Raw genomic sequence first — 22553 nt, 5'->3', positions numbered from 1 at the left:
AGGTAGTGGCAGAGAGGACGAGACCCTGCCCCCGGCCCTAAATCACAAAGACACACACTTTCCACAGAGTCTGGCACACTCGGGACACTCACAGCAGTCTCCCTCTCCATTGTCTCTCTCTGAGTATCATGATCATATTATACATGAGTCTGGTACACTGTTCACATACTAGACCTGTGGATTCTGCCGCTGTTACTCTCACTTTACATTTTGTCTTTAACTTCTCTTGTATAGTTTCTATTTTTACTTCTATTCTCATTTTAGTCTTTTATACATCTCATTCTTATTTGAAAATAATTAAATTCATATAAAGGAAACGAGTGGATATGCATTTATTAGACATGATGCAGCTTCAGCAAAACAAACATGTTATTGGTCTTTAACAGCAACATTATTAACACATAATAATGTTAACAAGCTAATCCATTCATGTTTCCATTGGTCTGTTTTGACAAGTCCGGCACAAACAAACAAAGGCATCAATGCACCTTCCCTGGTGAAAATATCAAATGCTAGACTGTAATATACCTGGTGTGTGTGTGTGTGTGTGTACACCGTCGTTGTCTAAAATGACCATTTTTCAGTCCTGGCTTCCACGGATTTGACCAAGCCCTGTCCCATGACCCGGAAGTCCTCCAGTATTGCTTCGACATTGGGAAAGGTATTTGCTTCCTCTCCGGTAACCTCCACGCTCCGAGCAGACACCTGCGACGTCTGTGACGTGTGATGAAGAAGAGGCATTACGTCAGAGAGGTGGATGTTGAGATGATAACAGAGCAAGCAGTTATATTATATTAATGCTTTCAGACAGAGGACAAGTGACTCCGGCTTTACCTTCAAGGGCACTGGGGTGAAGGCCTTTGGCTTCCATAAGACTGCGATCACTGTTCCACCATAGGGATCACAGAAGAAGAGGGCTAGGTCTCCAAAGGCCTCCTGAAAATAAATGTACAAGTTCAGGACACGAGGTGACAGAATCCACTTTGTCTCAGTACTCCAGGACAAAAGCAAAGTCTATTAAATACAAAATGGCATCTTTTCAAAGCAAAACTACACATGAGAAAACCCCACCAGTTATTTCAGTTTACTTCCTCCACAGGTTGTTACATTTACCAACATCTGTGTGATAAGCTGAGTCGAGTAATCAGTTCCTGGACTCACTGCTTTGACTCATCATTAATGACTGGGTGTCTATTCAGTCACGCAGTGCACCAAACAGACATGCGCTGGTTGCATAATACAGCCCAGGTCCTTTCATTGCTTCAATGGAAGACACCGAGAAAGAAGGGGAGAAGAGACACTGAAAGAAAGAATTGTACTCATGCCAAGTTTGCTGAAAAACAAGTCAAGACAGTGTCTGAGAAACATCCGTAAACATATGATATGTGCATGAGAAGGTGAGCTGTGTGTGAGAGGGTGAAGAACGCAGACAACATTAAGTTGAACAACGTATGTACAGCTTATGTTTCGCTGGGTATTTATCTGATGATATGATTAATCTTTATTGGCAGGAACCTGCTGGCCGTCACATAGAGTATAAGAGCATACTTCTGTCCTGAACAGCCCAGCTGCAACATGCATGTATAAACACTGTCACATAGCTTTCCTCGCATCTTCTATCAACAAGCCGTTATTAATGCCACACCTTCCTCTTAACATCCCAAACAGACGAGACTCACTCTGAGCTCTGCCAGGTAGAGGGACACGGGGTTGTAGTCGATGACGGGCAGGGCCCCTCCAGACTGGGTCGCACTGCCAGTCAAGACGCCCCTGTTGAAGGTGACGGCCGGAGGGTCGACTGCCAGGCCGAGCAGCGGAACCTGCTTGGGGGTCAGGTGAATCAGCACATCGTAGGCATCCAGGGGAGGGCGCATGACCACCTACACAAACAGATGAGTGCATCACAAGGCTGAAATATTAAATCAGAATTCATTCAGCTCGTGGAGTGTTTATAAAGACAATGGAGTGGTGAGTACATGAGAGCGCCCAAGCACTGTATTTAACCCACCCTGACATCTTGCATCTGGCTGCCGTCCATCAGCTGATGTTCCAGCACCTTAAGACTCTCTGCAGCCAGCATCACCACACGCTGCAGCATCTGGACACACATGACGGTTAAACATAGTAGCTTTCCGACTGAAAGTATTCTGAAATGGTAAATAATACGCAGACCACTGTTGTGGTTGTACAGCTATTAATCAGCGGTGCGGTATAACCAATTCTCCAGAACACATAAAACAAGACCAACAACTGAAGACAGGAAAAGGCAAGCGCATCATGAATAACATGATAATATCCAGCAAACAAGGAGCCGCCTTCTGTATTTGTTGCAACCCGCCTGATGAACGCACACACCTTATGCTTTTTGCATAAGTGCAAAGGGTTACTTAGATATAAAGCTGGATCAAAAACCCAAGCCCTGTGAGGTAATATGTCACTAATTAAACTGAATAATGACGACCACGCGCTCTGTAAATTAATCTCTGTGTCTTACTTGGGATCTCCTCTTCTAAGGCACTCATTTACCCAACAAATAGAAAGCATGATAACTGTGCAATAGTGGTTTTGTCCTCTTAGGCTTCTGTTAAAGGCGCTTAAAGAGTTAAACTGACTTTCTTCTGACTGAAAGATTCTCCTCAAACTCACTTATTGCAGTGATGGATGATCTCTCGTCCAAGTACAGACTCTGTTTTGCTTTTTAGAGAGATGAACCAGATTACAACCCAGGTCCACTCATCTGGAAAATGTACAACACAATTCCAGCTCTATTTCTAGCTCAGTTATAAATCATGATGTGCACAAAGCTAATTAACATTTCTGAGGTTGAGGTCATGCAGGAATTTTGTTGATAGAAAGCATCTTGTGCATTCAGAAACAAACTCAAATATTTATTCTGTTAACTGCTTCAGTGCATCACAATCTGCTCCCTAGTGGTCATTCAGAGGCATTGAGACAACTACAAACACAATGAACCACGATCATTAACTCACCACAGCTATTTGCTTTGAAACACCTTTTCAGTTGTGGGAGTGTGTTAAGGTGGGCATGTGAGTTCAACAAGAAACTGACATATGCAACCTGAGCAACCAGATAAAGTACACTGGAAGCCATCTTGAACACGGTGAAGTAAGCCCACGATTACGTCTTTGTCAGGACGTCACAGAAACACAGAGTTCCTGCTCTCCGCCACCATATAAAGCAGGATGAGGGAGAGGCTCAGTGTTAATGCTGGACCTGCGGAGGGAGCGAGGTGGCCGAGCACAGGAAGCCTATCTGGGTCAGCTACGCACCATGGGAAGCTGGTGTGTGTACCTTTTCTGTGCCGCTGGACTCTTTCACAGCTACGGTCAGGTCCAAACAGAGGAATACAAAAATAAATATTTACCTTATTTCACTACGACAGAGGACAGCAATGAAAAGCAACTGGTGAGCTACACCTGATGGTCTCCCAAAAACATTAGAGATGTTGTCAGGCTGTTGATGGAATTATTGATTTAAATATTCTTGTCGTTCTTCATGATGTTGTTGTTTATCTGATATTCTGGTGGTATTTTAATGCCCGATGAAGTAATGCATAAAATTCTGCATTTCCAGATCAATGATTTACATGAAGTTTTGGAAAGACTTCAGAACAATCAATTTCCAGCTCTAAGAAAAAAGCATGGCTATCTACCTGTGGTATGTAACACAACAACGCCGTCCATCTGGAACTATCTCAGCTCAATCTGTTTAGAGCAACTGTGTTTCTTATTTTTCCAGAGATGCTAGCTGTCCACTTTTGAACAGTAAATTCAGTTGGTTTAATGTTTTTTCAGTGTGACCCAGGAGACCAGTGTGCACTAAGGAGGGGCTCCAGGATCGGGAAACTATGCGACTGCTCTCCGCCGAGAACATGCAACTCTTTTCTACACCGTTGTTTGTGATTCTCTCTTTCTGCTACAAGTCTGACAGAAAAAACACAAGAAACACAGTAAAAATTACTGTGTTTCTCTCCATCTATTTGATGGCATAGTTCTCAAATGTTCCATTTTGTCTTTTTTTTCCTGTTTACTGACCAACTGTAGTATTTAATCATTTTTATTATTGAGTGCTAATCTATTAAAAGAATTGTTGTATGAGTTGTGTACTTGTATTTGTGTGTCCACTGACCTGTACGCTAGGTGCCCTCTTGGTCCACATAGACACTGTTTTGTCTTTAGGCGTAGCTATAAACATGACAGGTAGAGACTCCCTGGAGGCCATGAAGTCATTCTTGATCTCTGTGTAGTCGGCAGCTACACGTGACAAAGAGGAGAACAACAGCTAAAGTTGGCGTCGAAACAGCGATGCACATGAGCAGGATGTTGAAGTGTGTCGGGTGTGTATATAGAAGGAGGTCAGAAGAGGTTTGTTTGTGTGACACAGAGGGAAAAGGGGTGTTTGTGTGTGTGTGTGTGTGTGTGTGTGTGTGCTTGCCTGTGAGCTGGTTGTTGAGGTTGACTACCAGCGGGTTGTTCCTCCAGTCAAAGGAGGAAAGCAGATGAAGGAAACGAAGGAAGCCGACCTGAGGAGAACTGAGGAAGACGGAGAAATTCATTCACATGACCTACTGAACGAACAAAGGAAAGTGGGAAAAAATGCACATCCACAAACGAGAGCGAGGACAGACTATTGAAAAGTAGAGGCGGTAGTTACCCGGGAGGAGTAAAGGGTGCAGGCCGCAGGAAAAGCGACGCCACCAGCAGGTCTGCCGTGTCCTCTGTGATGTCTTCACTGAAGAGCTGAGCGCCGAGCCAGCGTTTGGCCAGGCGACACACTGCCCCGAAACATGGGTGCTGCTGCTGGAGACTACCATCAAGATGGAGAAAAAAAGTGAGGGGATGGTGCATGTAGGACGAGCAAAATAATGTGGGAACAGGAAAGAGACAAAAAAAAGGCAACAGAAAGGAAGAAAAGTAGGTCAAAAGCTACAGGAAGTGAAAACACACAACCAACAGTATATTATAACAGTAATATGTAGGGTTGGAAAAAGACTGAAGTAACTAATAGGAACCGTGATTTCTCCCACAAACACACAGACATGACTTTGTGTTACTGTTTTAATTTGTACCCATGCAATGTGCTGGTAAGTAGAGGCTTGTGAACGGTGGCCATCTCCAGAGCCTGAGCCTCCTCGTTGTCCCTTACAACCAGCAGCCCCTCAGCATTTACACTCTCCCTCAGCACCTGAGGCTCACGATGGTACGCCACCTGGATGCGGAACACCAAGCCGTCCTGGATACATAAATGGAGGAAGGTGAAACAGCATGAATAAACAGAATACTGTGAACTGCAATGAAATGGACATACCACAAACTTTTCCCTCAAAAAAACCTGTTTCACATTACTTTTATCACAGACAAGTGTGCGACATGCACACAAACTCAAAAAGGTACCTTCCAGACATCCAGGTGTGTGGGGCAGGGCCTGCAAGTATAATTGTGGTGCTTCTTGAGTAACTCTCCCAGGTGGATGTGGAAGGCAGCTCGGATGTGGCGGATGGCGAGGCGGTCGTGAGGCCACTTTCCACTCCCCTCCATGTGACAGATCACTGCAAGAACAGGGTTACCAATAATTGGGTATATCAGTTAATGTAGCTGAATGCCTGTGGTTACGAGGCTGCAATTTTACTGCTTGGTGCACTGGTTGGAATTCAACATATTTGCCAGTTGTCACTGCAGATCGTAAAAATACCACAAGGAAAACACATGCAGCCAGAAAATGAGAAATCAAGTGGTGTTACGTTTCAGTTAGAGTGAATATTCAACATTCAGAAATTACTTCAGTCTAGATGTAGTTTTCAATGGACTAAACAAGACTTAAATACTGAACACTAACCTGTGATAGGTGTGATATAAGCAGGGCAGGGTTTGTCTTCCTTTGGCACCAATGATCTAGACATCTTTTCTCTGTCAAAGAAGGAATAGTCCAGCTTCACTGGTACAGGGGGAAACACCTGTAAGACACAGCTGAAATGTTACATCTGTCAAAAAGCCAAATTCACATGTTAAAACTGACTGGACTGGAGCTGCACTGTGGCGGTTTTGCAAAATTACTTATATTTTATAACTGGTAAGAATAAGAGGCTTTACCTGTGTGTATCTGAGTGCAGGGTGGGCACCTTGCACAGCTGTGATGGAGAGAGGCAGACCCTCCAGCCTCCACAGTTTCCTACTCAGGTCATCATAGGACTGAACCACCACTAAACTCTCCTCCTCTCCAGTACTCGGCACCTGAAGAGTCACATGCACATTACAATATTAGATATTCTATTTTACATGAATTTTCAGTCCCCGTTTTTATGTTCATTCTGCAGCACTTGGTGCATGTGACTTCTTTGTTGTAAAGCACTTAGACATGCAACTGTATGACAGGTGCTGTACAAATAAAGTTTATTATTACATGAGTAGATCACATTTATTTATAATAATGTTACAGCAACAGTGACATCCACTTCTGGTTGTTTAACATTTTTCGTTAAACAAAAAGCCATAATATTACAAAAAAAAATAAAATCATTACGCCATTAAGATAATACTCATCACACAGTACATAAAACAACTTTATTCTTTTTACTTTCAACCAATCTAATCAATTGTATATTTAATCACAGGTGTATTAGAATCAAATCAAAGTCCAATCGCTACTTTTACCTCACTTCCCGTTTTGATGACGTCATCCACCGTCGCCCCCACGTAGCGCACGCAGGATTCGGGGATATCAGCATGTCTGCAGGATAATTAACATATAATTAGTTTCGCTTTGAAAACGAGGCTTCAGCGAAATGATACCTAAATTCACCTCACTATCATTCTCTATTAAACCATGTGTCGAAGTGAAACAGGCCACAAACCGGTCTGTTACTACCCCCCAAAGACCCCTTTTTAGCGACAGTCGCCGCTAACATTAGCTAGCTTGCTAACGTAAATCAAATAAATAAATAAAGGCACGACTCGGCTCGGAAGTTAGCCAGCCGCAGGCAGCATGAAGCGCACGGGGAGGAGACGGAGCTCTGTGTGGGACTGCTTTGAACAAGAGGGGAACTTCGTCCGCTGCATGAAATGTGACGCCACGCTGAAGTACTGCGGCGGAGCCACCAGCTCCATGATCAACCACATGAGCAGGTTCCACCCGTCCACTCCACCGCTAGACGAAGACGAGAAGCCGCTCATTTGCACCGTGCAGTGCAACGAGGAGGACAACGCCGCTAATTCGGACATCATGCAGATTGCTATCATGTCACCCAGCAGCAACCCCCCCGAGCGTGACTCTGGAGAGAGGAAGCGCCTGAAGCGGAGCTCCGTTTGGGATATTTTCATCAAAGTGGACGACGAGGTTCACTGCACGATGTGCGACACCAAGCTGAAATACAGGAGCAGCACCACCAGCATGATGTACCACATCAAGAACAAGCACCCGGACACTATGCCCAATGATGGCGTGTCAGTGGCGACACATGCAGAGGTGACTGAACTCATCTCCAGAATGATCGAGAAGGACATGCTTCCCATCAGCGTGGTCAGCGGTGATGGGTTTCGTGAGCTGCTTGCATACACTGTGCACAATTATAAAATGCCATCTCCTGGAGATATCACGCGTCTTATTGAAGGCCATTTCCATGAGAAAGCAGAGGAGCTTGCGATGCAGCTGGGCAGAGTGGAGAAAGTGGCTCTCACTGCTGATTTCTGGACAGCCCTCCCATTTCAGAGGTACATCACAGTTTTCTGTTCGTTCATCACAGAGGACTGGCAGGGGAGGTCAGCTGTGCTGCAGACGCACAAGCTGTCATCAGACAGCCACATTAGTACAGCCAGTGTCACAGAGAGGCTTCTCAACACCGTGCAGAACTGGGGTATTGCTGGGAAAGTGACTGCATGTGTTCATAACAACACACAGGACATCCTGTCAGCCCGTGTCACCTGGGACTACGCCACTTGCTTTGCCACCACATTGCAGCTCGCAGTCAGCGACGGGCTGAGCGATGATCTAGTCCGCATCATTGTTGCTGCAGGCAAACTAGTCAGGCACTTCAATCACAACTTGCTGGCAAGTGAGGCCTTGGAGCAGAAGCAAGTTCAGATGTGCCTGCCACAGCACAAGCTCATCCGGTCCAGCAAAGCCAGATGGGACACGATCTGCGATATGTTTGAACGGCTACTTGAGCAACGGTGGGCAATTAAAGCTGTCCTCTCTGATCGCACAGTCACCAACAGACAGGAAGCCCAGGTCCTTGAGATTGAAGATGACTGCTGGCAAATAATTGAGAATTTCACACCTGTGCTGGCAACGCTGAAATGGGCAACAACGGTCATATCTGCTGAGACGGAGGTGTCAATTTCAAACATCTACCCGATCACGTTCAGCCTCATTCAGACTCACCTTGGGCCAAGAGAGAGTGACATTGAACAAGTCTCTGAGTTCAAGGTGAAAGTTCAGAAGTCACTTAGAAATCACATGGAGGTAGGTACAAACCTATGCTGACTACTAATTTGTGCTTTGACTGAAGCACATTTGGCAGTTATGTAAAAGGAGTGCACATGGTTTTTCATTGTTGCTTCATTTTACTGTTTCGCAGGTTGACTCGAACGACCTCGCCTCCAAACCAGCCCTGATTGCCTCTATGCTGGACCCCCGTCACAAACATCTCAGCTTCCTGACGCCGACGGGGAGACTGGCTGCCAAGGTTAAACTGCATGAACTGGTTTCAAAATTAGATGTCATAACTACTACAGTGGGCCCAAAGGATGAGCAGCAGGAGACCCTGATCACACCTGACATTAGCCAGGTGGCTATGCCCTCACAAATGAGAAGCAACACCAAAAACACCATGATGTTGCTTCTAGGAGACAACTACAGTTCCTCCTATGCCACAGACTCTGAGGCTCAGGTAGATTACTACTTGAGAGACATCGCGCCCTCGCTGGACATAAACCCTCTGGACTGGTGGAAGGTAAATGGACCGAGATTCCCGAAACTGGCCACTCTGGCGAGACACTATTTGTGTGTGCCTGGTGTATCACTGCCATCTCTATTGTCCGAGGCTGGACAAACATTTGCCACAATGCGTACAAGACTGAGCCCAGAGCATGTTGACATGATGATCTTTGTAAACAGAAATGCATAACTTGCATGACCACACATGATGGAGACATACCTCCAAATACTAGAGTAAGATTACTGTAGTGCAGCTACTGGATATGCTGCTGCAAATAATGCTACAAACATTCTGTCAATAATAACTTTTTCTCCCAATAGTTGCTGTGAACTGAGCTGCAGTCAAATACTTAACTACACCTAAAGGCGTTTCCCAGCACTAAAACCCAGGATTTGTCTCATCGCCTCACTTCACTGATGGCTGACATTCCTGGTTTAAAACAGTGGACAGGAGGCCAGTAGTACAATTATGTCAGTTGTATCTGAGCAAACACACTGTGACTTCGAATCCTCGCCATTCAACAATCATCAGGCAAGCGCCTGGAGGAGGCTGCTAACAGCGCATCAAACTGCAGTATTTTATATGCCTCGGTAACACTGGTATTACGTTTTGTACATTATGGTTACAGACACATTTATTAAATTAGATTTCTTTGCAATAGACTATAAATCAAGCTAAAAACCACAAGGACAAACATGATGAAGAAAAGTGTCCCTTTCTAACTGACAGCATACTGAATATTTGGTCAAGTTTCTATCCGTATTGATAATACAAACTAACCACGATATAATCACCAGTATTAATGTGATGTCTGTTGTTTCTCTCAGTATGATAAAATACATACAGCTCCAGCAGGTGTGTGATGATCTGTCTGGGCACCAGTTGTTTTTGGCACATGCTCGTTCCCTCCCACAGCACAGCCTCGGTGATGGCACCGTCCTGGAAACGACGTAGCTCGGAGCGAGAACCCCACAGCTGGCGAAACTCAGCTGCCTAGCAGAGGAACACCACTCTTATCAATAATAAATCAATGCACGAGCATGGCAACACAAATGATGACAAAACAAGTCTGCAAAACAATTTACTGTTAAGTGTAAATTCTGGACAGTCATACGACAGGTAAGAAAAGCTTTTTAAAAGTGCAAATAATACATAATACAGGTATAAAATTCACAATTTTTCACTAATCAAATACACCTGCATTGAGTAGACAGCGTTTAATTCCAATAGGAAAAATAAGAAAATACTAGACACACACATGCACAGTGAAGAGCGGAAGGCGCGGTTACCTTGGGGCTGTCTGCAGGTGGTCCTCTTTCCAGGACAGAGGCTGCCAGCTCCGGCCTTAAGAGCAAACCGAAGGAGAGAGGAGGTTGGGCTTTGTGTTTTGGAGCTTCACTCTCCACCGACCACTGTGATGAAACAAAAATTAAGCAAGTTTAACAAATTCAGTGATTTAAAGAAAAAAAAATGTAAATATGAAAGCACTTTCAAACTGTTTTGAGTCCAACAAATACTATTTTCATCGCAGCTGTATTAGTGCAGATTCAATCATGAGTTTGACCAATTATGACATTAAACACTGAAAAATCAGTGTGCATGTTCTGCCTGAATAGGCCAGGCATGGATGACAGTAACCCCTGAAAGTAAATCTCTACCTCTGGGTCAGGAGAGAGGGAGTGCGTGAGGAGGTGGATCCTTTGGCCCAGTCCTTGCTGAAGCAGTGTCAGAATAAAAGGGAGCGCAGCATGGACATAATTCCCACTGTGGTCCATCAGCTCACTGAGGAGATTCAGTTTCTTACAGCTGGACTGAAGCTTCACCAGCTCACATAGCCTGTGTGTGTGGATGGGAGATGAAGAGCACAAATCAGATGTGCTGACAGGATGAAGATGGCTGAGTTTTGCTCTGAAAGGAAAATTTCCAGTGCCCTTTTCAGGACCATGACAATGACTGTGTATGAGAAAGAAGTCCTCTGACATATGTCACAGATGATGGGAAATGATGTGCGTTGGACAGGAGGCGTAAAATACAACTACTTATATAGCACATATAAGAGCTACTGGATGCAGTGTTTGTTGCACTAGCAGATAAACAGAGCCATACTGGAATACGTGGTCGCTTGTCCTTATCATGGGTTTGGGCGTCATGAGGAGGCTGTGGAACCCATCCACTGTAGGGTCGTCCCAGAACTGCATCGACACAGATGCCTCGTGCTGCAGCTGAGAACCAATATGAAAATGGTCAAAACCTGTTGCTTTACCACACCAGTGAAAAGTGGATCTTGTTGGAACACACGTTTGTATGTCCAGTATTTACCTGTTTGTAGGTACAAGCGGTCATGTCGGCACACATGTTGAGATGTCCTGAAGGGTCGACAAACACGACCTGGAAAGCGTTGTGGAACTCTGCCAGAGATGGCTGCAGGGAAAAGAAAAATAACGGGGGGACAATAATGATTAATTTAAGAGGTCAACAAAAGTGGGAGTAATCTGCATGCACAGGTTTACTGGTTTAAATGTGAGCTAGAGCACTCACAGCCGTAGAGTCAGGATCTTTGGCGAGGCTAATTCCATTAACTGTGAGGTCTGTAGAGGCTGAGGGTTAGAACGAGAGGTGGGTAAGTTGCATGAACCACCAAGATAAACCAAGAAACTGTGGTGTAGTGGATTTCAAATTTTCTTACCCAGGAAGTTCAAGCTGTTTCGCAGCAGCTGATAGGCTGTCATGGTGTTGCTGATTCTGTGAGTGGTCAGCAAGTAAGTCAACAGCATTGAAGCCAGGAAGCCATTAAAACAACCGGTGCCCTTTAAGACATTGGGAGAGCAATTCAGAGGTTCGGTGTCAGGCAACTGATACATCCTTTGATTTCATAAGCTCTGTGCAACAACTAAAAGAGCCGCTGCAAGCCTCCTACCTGGTCGAGCTCCCTTTGACGTAGCCAGACTTTGAGCAAAGCCACCCCATCAGCAAACGCTGAGCACTGGGAGCTGACAGCAGACAGAAACTGGAGGTGAGCCCTGGGCAGTAAATCCCCCAGAATAGAGCTATTGTAATGTGGAGTGGGAGGTTCGCTGCCCTCTGTAACAAACAAACAAGAAAGTGGTCCCAAATATACATATGATCACTGTCTGAGAATATGTGTAGGTGATGACTGTGATGGATAATATTTGAAGAACTAGTCGTAAACATGAATAATCTTACCAGAAAGGGAGCTCTGCAATCCGGTGTACCACTCTGTCCGGATATTACTCTTCTGGGGGTGGAAACGGTTGGGTTTGAAGAATCCAGGAGGAGGACAGGCATGAACACGTACAGTAAAGCTGGAGGACTCTTTACCTGAAAGATGGGACACCACAACACATCTCAAACCAAACAAATACACAGTTTAACATGCATCCGCAAAGAAAATTATGACTAAATGCAGTGTTCTTGAAGGTTGTCAGTGATTTGTTGAATATGTTGGAAATGTAAAGTTAAATACCTGGAGGGGTCAGCAGCAGAACAGGTCGGAGTCGGTTCCCATGCAGACAGGAATAACGCATGGTTCCAATGTCAGACGAGGATGTGAGATACTCGGCCAGGCCTGCCAGGTAGAGTGCCCTTTTCCTCGGATACCTCTGGTTCAAGACGTCCTTTGGGTGGAGGACATCCTAATAATGGAAACATGAGGAGACAGAAGCCATCAGTGTCTCTTATAATCTAACGTCTATATTACGATATTGCATCAAATGAGACAAAAACAAAACAGGACAGGTGACTTACAGCTGGGATTGTGACAGCCAGGTCCACCATAACGCGTGGTTTGGTGCAGGTGCCCAGAGGGTAGCTGCCAATCAGGTCAACAGAAGCAGGAGGTGCCATGTGGAACTTGCCCTTTGTTGTTTTGGGCACCAGGAGGAATGGGACCTTAATCGCACTAGACAGCCACGACAGATCACTAACCTGAACACACAGAGAGATTGAGTAAAAATATGCAGTTCGAGGTTTCTGTGTGTGAATCTGCAGTAAAACAAATGAATGGAACTGAGCCTCTAAACACAACCATGCAGCTTTTCTTGCAGGTCAAGTGCTACACACCTCCACCTCTGGTGAATCTGGCACAGTCTGGAACAGCTTGGTGACTGTCTGAATGAAGGAGTCTATTTGCTGTTTCCTACGCTCACTGAGGGCGACCTCCTTCAGCAGCTCCTCCATCTGTTAGTGACAGATTATAGACATTTAGGAGGACTGTGTGAATGCTAGTGTTGGTGTTTATATGGAACAATATCAGGAAGTCAGAGATCTCACCTGCATTTTCAGCAGGCTGCAGTGAAACAAGCTTTCCGCCTCCTTCAGCTGGTTTAGCTCCTCTGCGGATGGAGGTCTGTACAGGTCACTTCGGGACAGCTTCACCGGGTGATAGACCACCTCCTCCCCTGCAGCCTCTCCAGGTTTGCTCCTTTTTGCTTTAACGGGAGCCTCATCTTCCCCCGAGGGAATCATCTGGAAAATAACAAAACAAAATGTGGCAGCAGCCATGGCAGCAGTTAATTAAGCTTTAAATTTGTGTTAAGAATGAAAATAATAAGGGAGAGATATAAATGTTAGGCTAACTGAACTATATGCTGACCATTTATTATTCAGTTTCTATTCATTAGATACAGGACATTACACGAATTCTTGGCGTTGTAACGTACAGCACACTGTAAAGCATGTAAGCTAACATCCGTGTTACAGTGAGTAGAACCATCCCGTGTGTTAAGCCCCTAAACAGCTATAATCGTGAGAAATTTCGCCAGTATTACCTCTCCTGTGTCCTCTAGAACTGTTTGCTTTTTCTTCATGTCTGACCTTCTTTCCAGGTAATGGTAATTCGATGTTGAAAGTTTTAATCAACACTGCTTTACCTTCATCTCGTACTCACATGTGCACAGGGTTTGTTAAACTTGCTAGCTGGCAAAATAGTTCCCTGATTGGTGTAGAAGTGACGGAGGTGAATGGTGATTGGTTCGCTGCTCGTTGAGCGTCCCGTCGCTTCAGCAAGATAGGTTGCACGAGTACGGTGCATGTTGCCTGGCGCTCTGGGAGCACTGATGTTTTTAGGAAAGGGTCCTTACATTTTAACGCCTTTTATTATTATTATTATTATTATTATTGAAAAATTATAATAAAGAAGAAGAAAAAACATATAACAACAACAGCGATAATAATTGTATCAGATTCATAAAGTTATTAATAAAAAACTTTCATATCAGCATATTTATCTGATTTCTTGCCATTTTTTATTAAAATCACTACACATGTGGCAGATGTTTGCAGCAGCTGCAGATTATTATTGGTGTGCATGTTATATGTGTACACTCAATTTTCAGTTTATTATGTACACCTGAAAAACAGTTAATCTTACCTTTATAAAGGTTATAATGTTTCGTTTTTGTTTAAACTGTTTTGGAGGATGTGGACTGTGGTGCTTTTGAACTGTATTGGATTATACGCAGAGGTGTTTCTGTTTTTTTACCTCATTGCTATAAACAGAATCCACAAAATAAAAGAGAAACTTCAATATAACACAATCAACATCTCTCTAAAAGAAAAAGGTTCATGAAGGTAGGATTCATTGCAGAACTCTTGTATTAGACTGCATTAGTTTTAGCCAGGTGAACCTAACAAACTGCCCTCTGACTGTACATGGAGGCACATAAAATCAATTACAGTATACATATGAAAACATGAACATTCTTGTATACGGACACAAACATCATAAATTCAGGTCCCATATGACTTGATTAATTAGTTGATTGTTTTGAGTTTCAGGTAATAGTTCAAGAGTGATGAAAACAATTTATTTAAAAACAATTTAGTCTCACAGTAATGCCGATCTTTGCATATGAAATGCCTGCAGACTTGAAAGTAAAGAACCCTCATGAGAGCCCCTAGTTTTAATATTCCATTCCAATTTCCTTGTTTCATAGTGTGATTACATACTTCTGCTGTATCTTTGCTATACTATGTGGGAAGCATTGATAGGTTGCAGCTTTCTTTTTATACTATATTTAAATTACATATTAGAATAAAATAAATAGAAACACATATATTGTATTCACAGTTTATCAGGTACATTTATAGACACAGTACAGGGCAGTACAGTAGGGAGATACATTACACATGTAATGTATCTCCCTACTGTACTGCAAATACAAAGTAGCTATAAAATACATGGAGGGAAAAATGCATTGAGTCGGAATCTTTTTAAAATATCTACAATCTTTCACAGCTTGGCCTGCAGTGGACACTATATCATGTGTTCATGTATTAGAGGGATGTTTTTATGTCATTAACATATAGCTGATTCTCCTCGAAGGACATCAGGACATTTGTTATCAAAAAGTTTATAATCAGTTGTTCCAGTTCTTACACTGGTACAACGGGGTGACTTAAGGGGGTGGACCTGTGGTAAGCTGTTCACCTGAAAACAGTGGCACAGCTGCATCACTTTGTATCAGCCTCATTTTTGAAGACAGAGCAGGAGGGTTAAATTTGAAAGAGTTACTGTCAACTGCCTGAGGATCCAGGAGAGAAACACCCTTGGCCAACTTCATGGCTTCCAGTCTGAGAGGCCCAGAGAATACCATTCCTTCCTTTCTATGTGTACAAGGAGACGACTTCTTCAGCCCGACATCTGCCTTATTTCTTTTTTGAATCCTCTCTAGATGATCTTTGGAGCTGGTTAGTGGCTTCAGGGAGGTTACTGTCCATTCAGTTTGCAGCTTGTTAGATCTTGATTCTAATTTGGATAGTCCAGTTGGTTTGTTATAGTTGGGTTTTCTGTAGTTACTGTCCAAAATCTCACATTGAGGAAAGATGGAGTGTTGAGGCAGGGAGGAGTGATCAAGCCTTGGTATAGGCTGGTAGTCCTTCTGCTGATATAATGATCCAGTCGAATGGTTAAGAACAGAACGTATCCTATTTTTACCCTCTACCTCCACAGCTTTTTTCCCTGCTGAACGGGACAGTGGTGGCAGTAATTTGCATGGAATAGGCTTGGGAGGTAAATGAATCTGCATCGTTTTCTTTTGATCGACTTTTGGTGAGGGGCGAGGATTAAGTACTTTAAAGAGCTTGTCCCTGACAGGCCTCCTGGGACTTGTATCCGTTTCGATTTGCTTTGGAGAGCTGTTTGTTCGGGCCATTACGTTACACCGCTTGGCGACTCTTGGCTCTGTTTGTACTGGGACCTGCCCAATGTCAACCTCCTGTTAAAAACAATATAGAGACATGGAAATATATATAGCCTCTTGGTTGAAATTTGAGAAGAAGATTTGTAGATGAAACATATCAAGAATACCTGTTGTGAGGTGGACTGAGGTTGAGGGGTAGCATTTAAGACAGGCACACAACCTTGAGCCCAGGCATCTGAAGTTGCTGGCATAGGCTCTGAGTCTTCTGTTTTAGATGCCTCTTCTGGTCCTTCCCCTTCATCTAGGCACAGAATTTGCCTCTCTAGAATCTGTGTGAGGTAGCTCTTGGCCCAGGATGCAGAGAAAGGTCCTAGCTTGAGGGCAAAGACAGGCAACATCATGGATGTTACATATACATTTATTATTTGTGGTTGAAATGAATGAAAGCAAGATAATTTTAATTTTAGCATTGGTCTTTCCACAAGAGCCAATCAGTAAGACAAAGTTCACATTGAAGTGAAATCAAAATAAAGCATTTCAGTTTTACCTGTCTTTCAATGTACACCTTTAAACAGCCGTCCATGACCTTGCTCAACAATTCCTCCATAATCTCGCCCACTGCTTCATCTCCATCCTCCTGGATCAACATGTCCACCCACTGGGCCTGAGTTAAGCGACCAGGAATAACATCTTCCACTTCCAGTTCCTGCGTTGTAGGTGTGGTCACCTGGACAGATGGCACACGTCCACGCTTGTCAGCTTGGGACTTGGATGCAGAGCGGGGCATCTTGGCGAAGAGGCTGATGTGAAACATGAAACACAAATAATAGGCAAAAAATCATAAATAATTGAATCAAAAACCAGAGATTAAGAAGGAATAACATCAGTCCCGATCATTTGGCATGTTGCTGTGAAATTGTCATATGATGAACATTAGCACACTCTGGTGGATAAAATCAAATTTGACACTTTCGTCTCTCCATGGGAACTTTGATGTTGTCTAAAACTATATCTTCTGCCCTGACTCATTACAGGACCTTTATTTCCATTTGACTACAATCAGCTTTCGTATAACGGTAAATAACGTGAGATTCTGGACAATGTTTATGTGTGAGAGACACTGGTGCTACAATCAATCAGTATCACATACAAGCTAATTTTGAGCAGAAAAAGCAGTTTTCACACAGTGTGAGTTTTGTTGGAGGAATCACCTGTATTTACACAAGAATGAACGAGATTAGGTGTAAGAAAATGATTTAACGTTAGTGTGCGTGGAGTTACTCTTTAAAGCTAGCTAACTTCACCGCGGTGTTTTGACACCAACAGGAAGTCATACCTGTATCATTTAATTTTAGATAATTACACAGGGATAGACATGGCTTCACATATCACCATTCAACCGCAACACCGCCGTGTGTAGGCTTTACGAATAATAACTGTTATAACGATAGGACCTTAAGACTGTTTAAAACCTTACCTTAACCCTTCTTTGTATCCTTTGCGCCATATAGTCTACGGTTGCTCAGCAACCGAGCACGCAAGGATGACGTAGTACGTAAAGGTGCCGTTGTCTCTATGGCTGCGGAGGACGCGGAGGTAATCCTGTTGCTAACAAGAGCTAGAAGAGTGCTTCGTTCTCATTAACCTTACATGTAATGGTCGATTACGACAATAGACGGTAAGCCAATTATTATGTAACGTGAAATAAGAGCTTGTGCAATTTGTCACACAAAGTAACGGTGTCCTCTTTCATATGTTGGCTTCTCGCTAACATACCTAGCTAGCTGCTAATGTTAAGCATTTAGCGTTGCCATTTGCTGCCAAATCGCTGTTTTGACTTATCCAGACTCTGACTGCGGTGACCTTTATTTTCTTCTTGTAGACTGACACCAGACCACCCACTGTTTGATTTCAACAAGCAGCGCTGTTAAGACAAGACTGCTCGATGTATCACAAAGAAAAGAGCATCCAGATCAAAAACAGCGCGTCGGCGCTGTACAACAACCTCAATGTGCTGCGCATCGCCCCTCGACGGCTCACCTACTTCACGGTGGTCCATGCCAACGTGGTCAACATGGTCAGCGCCTCCTGGGACGGCCTCAACTATTCCCACCGTCAGCTGCAGTCCAAGGAGCCCAACGTCGCCACAAGCACATCGCTCATCATGCAGGTCAGGCCACAGTGCAGCTTCAGTTGTTTTTTGTTGTCTCTGTTTTCCGACACAATGAAGTTGAAATGAAACAAGGACAGTGAGGACAATGCTAACTGTTTTGAATGTGAGCGTTTATATATTCAAGTCAGATGAACTGAGTTATCTTCTACAGCTGTTAACTTGGCCAACTTCTTTCTTCATAGGATGTATAAATGTGGCTACAGTTGTACAGTGCAGTGTTTCAGTTTGGATGAGAGCATCCTCAAACTCTTTAATGTTTAATGCAAACTTATAGTCATAATCGTTATTGAATTTCCAATCCAATGTGCTGGACTACAGTGCTAAAACAATAAAAAATACCACCTAACAAAAAAATATGACCTCTATTCTTTAATAGGTTGCTGGCAAAAAGGTGAATATTTCATATTGTCTTATTTGTCTTTTCATGTGACGTACATGTACACGTGCATTTGGCCGTATCATAAAAATTAAGAAATCCTGTGTTTTCTTGTAACAGGCTGCGTTTTGTGTCCTGCCGTCTCGTGATCTGCTGGTGGTGACCTCTCAGAAAGGCATCCAGGTGAGTTTTTGTGTGCGTCTGCTCTCCTCTGCCCTCATTGGCAGTGACCACATTTGGAACAGGGGCTGTTACTTGTATACTTACAGTAGCTGTGGTTGCATATTATGATGGTGCAGGGGTCCAGACTGAAGTGTGTTGTTGAGTATTTTTTTAAATGTGAACAAAAACAAAAATATTAATGTATGTGTTTTTTTCAGCCTCTTACTTCCATATTAAATTCATTGTTTTAGATGTATGAATCTGATGGCTCCATCATGGTGTACTGGCATGCACTGGATACTCCAGAAACACCTACAGGTAAACTTCCTACACATGCAAGCACTCAAATACTGACCTGTTTGAATGATTTGCCTGAAAACAATACAATAAGACTAATGCACATTTTCTTAAAAGTATATTTGTGAAATGACACACGTGTGTGAGAGAGAAGTATTAATCCAGAGATTTAAACCAAATCTAGTGCACTCACAGATCTTTTTTGTGTCCCAGCTCAGGCAGTGTTTGCTCGAGGGATATCAGCAGTGTGGGAGAATTATATATGTGTGGGTAAGTACTGAGTGAGATATATTTCTGTGTATATTCAAAATACAGGGCAAAACTCTACAGTCTACCATCTCTTTGTCTCTAGGTGTTTCATCTGGTGCAATTCTAGTATTCGATGTTCCCAGTAAAGGCAGTAATATTACCCTGTCTGAGGTCCTGGAGGAGCATAAGGAGTCCATCACTGACATGGCCTCGGAGTGCTCTGGCAGCCAGGTGACTATGGCGTGTGTGTGTGCTTCTTCAGTGTGTGCATTGTCTGTGGTAGCTTTATCTGACCCTTTGTTGATACAGGGTGGCTCTCAATTTTCCATGAATGACAGACTACCTCAATAAACTACTGCTTTATATAATACTTCTAGGAACTGCAGCCATTCCATGACTTACGTAATCATTTCCACTCTGTTGCCGTCTCCCTCCCCTCAGGAGTGCATAGCTGATCTGGTCAGTGCAGATGATGGGGGCAACCTGTGCGTGTGGAAGTCTGGGGAGGAATTTCAGGTGCTCAACAAGATCCCTGGCTTTGAGTAAGAAGTAAATTGTATTATAATCGAGCTAAAACAAAGTGGTGCAATGACAGAACTAATAGTTCCTTTAAGTTTCTACTCTTACTTTCCTTTCTCTCATTCTTCTTCATACATTTCTGTACTTATCTATTTATGTTTCTTTCTGCTGTCTCTCCTCATTTCCCCTCTTTGCACTAATCTAATGTCCATTATATTTTCCATTCATTTACTGATGCCAATGATCCTCCATTGTCCTCACCGCTGTCAGCATGAGCTGCTCATCTGTCAAGTTGTGGAAAGGCACAGTGGTGGCAGGTTACGGCACAGGCCAGATCCGCATATATGAGGCAGTGACGGGAATTTTGCATGCTGAGGTCAACGCCCATGCTCGCTGGATATACTCACTGGACATCGCTCCTTTTTCTGGCCTGGTAAGTTGTATAAACCAAATGGATAGGGAAGTTTTTTCTTCCACTAGCAGTTCATTGTGTTGGCATTTATCATTTGAAATGGAAATCATAGATTTTCTAGTCAAAGATGGTAATTAGCTAAAGCACGTTATGGTGGTTCTCAATTATTTTTTTCTTTTTATATATGTCATGGCACTTTTTTGTAAGTGACCATCTGCTTGTGTGCTTTAGCTTCTGTCTGCTGCTGAGGACTCTCTAGTCAGGGTGTGGCACCTGACACTGACCCCGGAGACCAACAGTGTGGAGGTAACTGGTCTCAGATCAGAATACAAAGCTTGTTTTCTCCATAAGCACACAACCAAGGCACAATTTATGTCAGTCTCCCCCAGGTTTAGCTTATATCAGATCATTTTTCTCTTTCTCTCAACGAGACTGTGACTTTGTGTTCTTCTAATTTCCTCTTAGGTTGCCCATTTGCACAATGAGTGTGTGACAGACACACAAATCTGTGGCGCCAAGTTCTGTGACGGCGATGGTTATGCCTTTGCAGTGACAGGCTATGACCTGAGTGAGATTATCCGCTACACACAGACTTAAGAATTTTCCTGCAGGCTGAGGCTAAGTGTATGAATGTGAATCTGGTATATTGGAGTGTTTCTGGAAAGATATGATGACTCAGAACAGAGTGAGATATGGCCAGGTTAGGCTCAGGATGAGATTCTGCAAGGCTGGGAGGTATTTGACAAGATCGTTTTTGGGAGAAGCATTGCCTCATTGCATTTCTGTCTCTATATCTACAAAGGTAAGAAGGAGATAAGCATATAACAAAATAATACAAAAGTATTGTGTTAAAGTTTCTATAAATATTTTAAGTACAGATGTTTATATAGATGTGAATGTAGCTTTAAACAGTAATAAAGTATTCTATTATTCTTTCTGATATAATTATTGTTATTATTCTTTCTGGCATATCAACTGTACCAGTAAACATTTTTATGAACTCAGTGTTGTGTTTGACTTTTAAGATTGCACTTCACAAATGTACCTATAGATGGGGCTGTGGGTTAATTATTTTAGACCAGGGCTCTACCAATGTAGTGCAAACAGAGTTCACTAGAGGGCAGGGTGAAGTTGCCTAAAAGGTTATGGACTAAAGAGACACTGTTGGAGAAACTCCACCATGTGATTGGATATTGTGTGCAGACCACAGGACACAGGGCACACATGTACGTCACCCAGTAAATAATCGGCACGTCGTAGAGGGAGGTCGTAGACAATCTCTTTATATTGTATTAGCTACATTCTTACATAGCTTCCTATCATCTCTTCTCTTTCTGCATGTCCACTGTTACAGTTTTTTTATATATAATTTTTTTTTACAGTCCAAAACATCTACATTTGAGGCAAGTGTGTTTTTTTCCAACTGTGTTTATGAGGTCTATGATGTATTCATTACTGTTCCTTTCTGGCTACACCATAGTTAACAGACATTTCAATTTGATATAGTACTTCAGTGTAGTAACAGTTGATCTCACTGTTTCCTCCAAAATTACACAAAGGAAAGGCTGTTATTGACAGCAAATGCAACCTTTAACCTACCATTAACCATTTTTTCAGAATTACTGTGCAAAACCATCTCAAGACAAAACATGACACAGTATCACACAGATATTGGTTTTCAAGGATCTGACGAGACGAGCTGAAAACGGCTCTTCTGAGAACAAATCTTGCCTACTCATCTGTATTGTTAGAAAGTCTGGTGTTGTTTATCACATGTCGTATGAGTTTCCTGTAGTTCACATCAGGTAACCAGGCATCACTGTAATCCCACCCCACCTTATCATGTCAAGATAAGAAGAATCAGGTCAGTGAGGTCATGTCAGTTTAGGGCTGAGCGTGTATTAAATCCCAGAGTTCTGGTTTGTAGTCAACACTGGTCATATGACAATATCAACTGACAAGACTGTTTTGAACCCACACACGGACAAGTTACGTAACTTAAATTTGGCAGGTACCAGCTGACAGTCATGTTAATGCTTATGGCAGGGTCAAATCTAAAGCATAAACATGTGCTACAGTGTCATGAACACATACAGTCTTTATGCAATCAATCATTTTCAGTATGTCATGTTGTGTCATGCTTCCTGGCTGCCTGTGGTAGGGTGGCTGACTGCACTGGTTGGCGAGAGTCAGTGAAGCTGTCAATATGAGGTCCCAAGTGCCACGGACGCTGAGATTACATAAGTAACTGG

The 22553-nt window shown here is 43.2% G+C and overlaps 4 protein-coding genes across 5 annotated transcripts; 2 read left to right on the top strand and 2 right to left on the bottom strand.

Moving 5' to 3' along the window:
- Positions 1 to 316: 316 nt before the first annotated feature.
- nol6 (nucleolar protein 6 (RNA-associated)) lies at positions 317 to 13881 on the bottom strand. Of its 2 annotated transcripts, none has more exons than XM_041937589.1 (26): positions 13741 to 13881; positions 13244 to 13438; positions 13034 to 13150; positions 12719 to 12898; positions 12438 to 12606; positions 12158 to 12292; positions 11871 to 12034; positions 11640 to 11760; positions 11492 to 11550; positions 11273 to 11374; positions 11060 to 11175; positions 10612 to 10789; positions 10243 to 10365; positions 9798 to 9946; positions 6672 to 6747; positions 6111 to 6251; positions 5857 to 5974; positions 5415 to 5569; positions 5090 to 5253; positions 4675 to 4827; positions 4456 to 4553; positions 4150 to 4274; positions 2009 to 2098; positions 1680 to 1880; positions 835 to 936; positions 317 to 714 (listed from the first exon to the last, which is right to left on the bottom strand). In XM_041937589.1, exons 1-26 carry the CDS (start codon positions 13777 to 13779, stop codon positions 565 to 567), a joined length of 3420 nt encoding a protein of 1139 aa, XP_041793523.1. In that variant the 5' UTR covers positions 13780 to 13881; the 3' UTR covers positions 317 to 564. The 2 variants fall into 2 exon arrangements, 1 of the variants encoding a protein (XP_041793523.1); XR_006006854.1 differs by having other exon boundaries at positions 685 to 714; positions 1072 to 1880.
- LOC121606962 (E3 SUMO-protein ligase ZBED1-like) lies at positions 6805 to 9804 on the top strand. Its single transcript, XM_041937590.1, has 2 exons — positions 6805 to 8478; positions 8594 to 9804. Exons 1-2 carry the CDS (start codon positions 7003 to 7005, stop codon positions 9140 to 9142), a joined length of 2025 nt encoding a protein of 674 aa, XP_041793524.1. The 5' UTR covers positions 6805 to 7002; the 3' UTR covers positions 9143 to 9804.
- Positions 13882 to 15155: 1274 nt separating the features above from the next.
- Positions 15156 to 17603, bottom strand: LOC121607218 (uncharacterized protein C2orf81 homolog). Its single transcript, XM_041937934.1, has 4 exons — positions 17591 to 17603; positions 16661 to 16913; positions 16281 to 16487; positions 15156 to 16188 (listed from the first exon to the last, which is right to left on the bottom strand). The coding sequence occupies exons 2-4, from the start codon at positions 16898 to 16900 to the stop codon at positions 15370 to 15372; spliced, it is 1266 nt and encodes a 421-aa protein (XP_041793868.1). The 5' UTR covers positions 16901 to 16913; positions 17591 to 17603; the 3' UTR covers positions 15156 to 15369.
- A 75-nt stretch (positions 17604 to 17678) lies between these two features.
- wdr54 (WD repeat domain 54) lies at positions 17679 to 21296 on the top strand. Its single transcript, XM_041937715.1, has 10 exons — positions 17679 to 17791; positions 17996 to 18283; positions 18783 to 18845; positions 19076 to 19142; positions 19335 to 19391; positions 19474 to 19601; positions 19812 to 19912; positions 20160 to 20322; positions 20533 to 20607; positions 20767 to 21296. Exons 2-10 carry the CDS (start codon positions 18059 to 18061, stop codon positions 20896 to 20898), a joined length of 1011 nt encoding a protein of 336 aa, XP_041793649.1. The 5' UTR covers positions 17679 to 17791; positions 17996 to 18058; the 3' UTR covers positions 20899 to 21296.
- Positions 21297 to 22553: the final 1257 nt, after the last annotated feature.

The sequence above is a fragment of the Chelmon rostratus genome, chromosome 5 (genome assembly GCF_017976325.1).
Source record: "Chelmon rostratus isolate fCheRos1 chromosome 5, fCheRos1.pri, whole genome shotgun sequence".
Classification (NCBI taxonomy): domain Eukaryota; kingdom Metazoa; phylum Chordata; class Actinopteri; order Chaetodontiformes; family Chaetodontidae; genus Chelmon; species Chelmon rostratus.
The sequence above is the reverse complement of the archived record's forward strand: the minus strand, read 5'-3'. Positions and strand labels throughout refer to the sequence as shown.

Coding starts and splice junctions, on each gene's coding strand:
- wdr54 (XM_041937715.1), top strand. CDS start 18,059: ATGTATCACAAAGAAAAGAGCATCCAGATCAAAAACAGCGCGTCGGCG. Junction 18,846..19,075: donor CCTCTCAGAAAGGCATCCAG/GTGAGTTTTTGT, acceptor TCATTGTTTTAG/ATGTATGAATCTGATGGCTC. Junction 19,143..19,334: donor TACTCCAGAAACACCTACAG/GTAAACTTCCTA, acceptor TTTGTGTCCCAG/CTCAGGCAGTGTTTGCTCGA.
- LOC121607218 (XM_041937934.1), bottom strand. CDS start 16,900: ATGCCCCGCTCTGCATCCAAGTCCCAAGCTGACAAGCGTGGACGTGTG. Junction 16,488..16,660: donor AGGTGTACATTGAAAGACAG/GTAAAACTGAAA, acceptor TTTGCCCTCAAG/CTAGGACCTTTCTCTGCATC. Junction 16,189..16,280: donor CTCAGTCCACCTCACAACAG/GTATTCTTGATA, acceptor TGTTTTTAACAG/GAGGTTGACATTGGGCAGGT.
- nol6 (XM_041937589.1), bottom strand. CDS start 13,779: ATGAAGAAAAAGCAAACAGTTCTAGAGGACACAGGAGAG. Junction 12,899..13,033: donor CAGATTCACCAGAGGTGGAG/GTGTGTAGCACT, acceptor CTGTGTGTTCAG/GTTAGTGATCTGTCGTGGCT. Junction 4,275..4,455: donor CCTCAACAACCAGCTCACAG/GCAAGCACACAC, acceptor TGTCACGTGTAG/CTGCCGACTACACAGAGATC.
- LOC121606962 (XM_041937590.1), top strand. CDS start 7,003: ATGAAGCGCACGGGGAGGAGACGGAGCTCTGTGTGGGACTGCTTTGAA. Junction 8,479..8,593: donor CACTTAGAAATCACATGGAG/GTAGGTACAAAC, acceptor ACTGTTTCGCAG/GTTGACTCGAACGACCTCGC.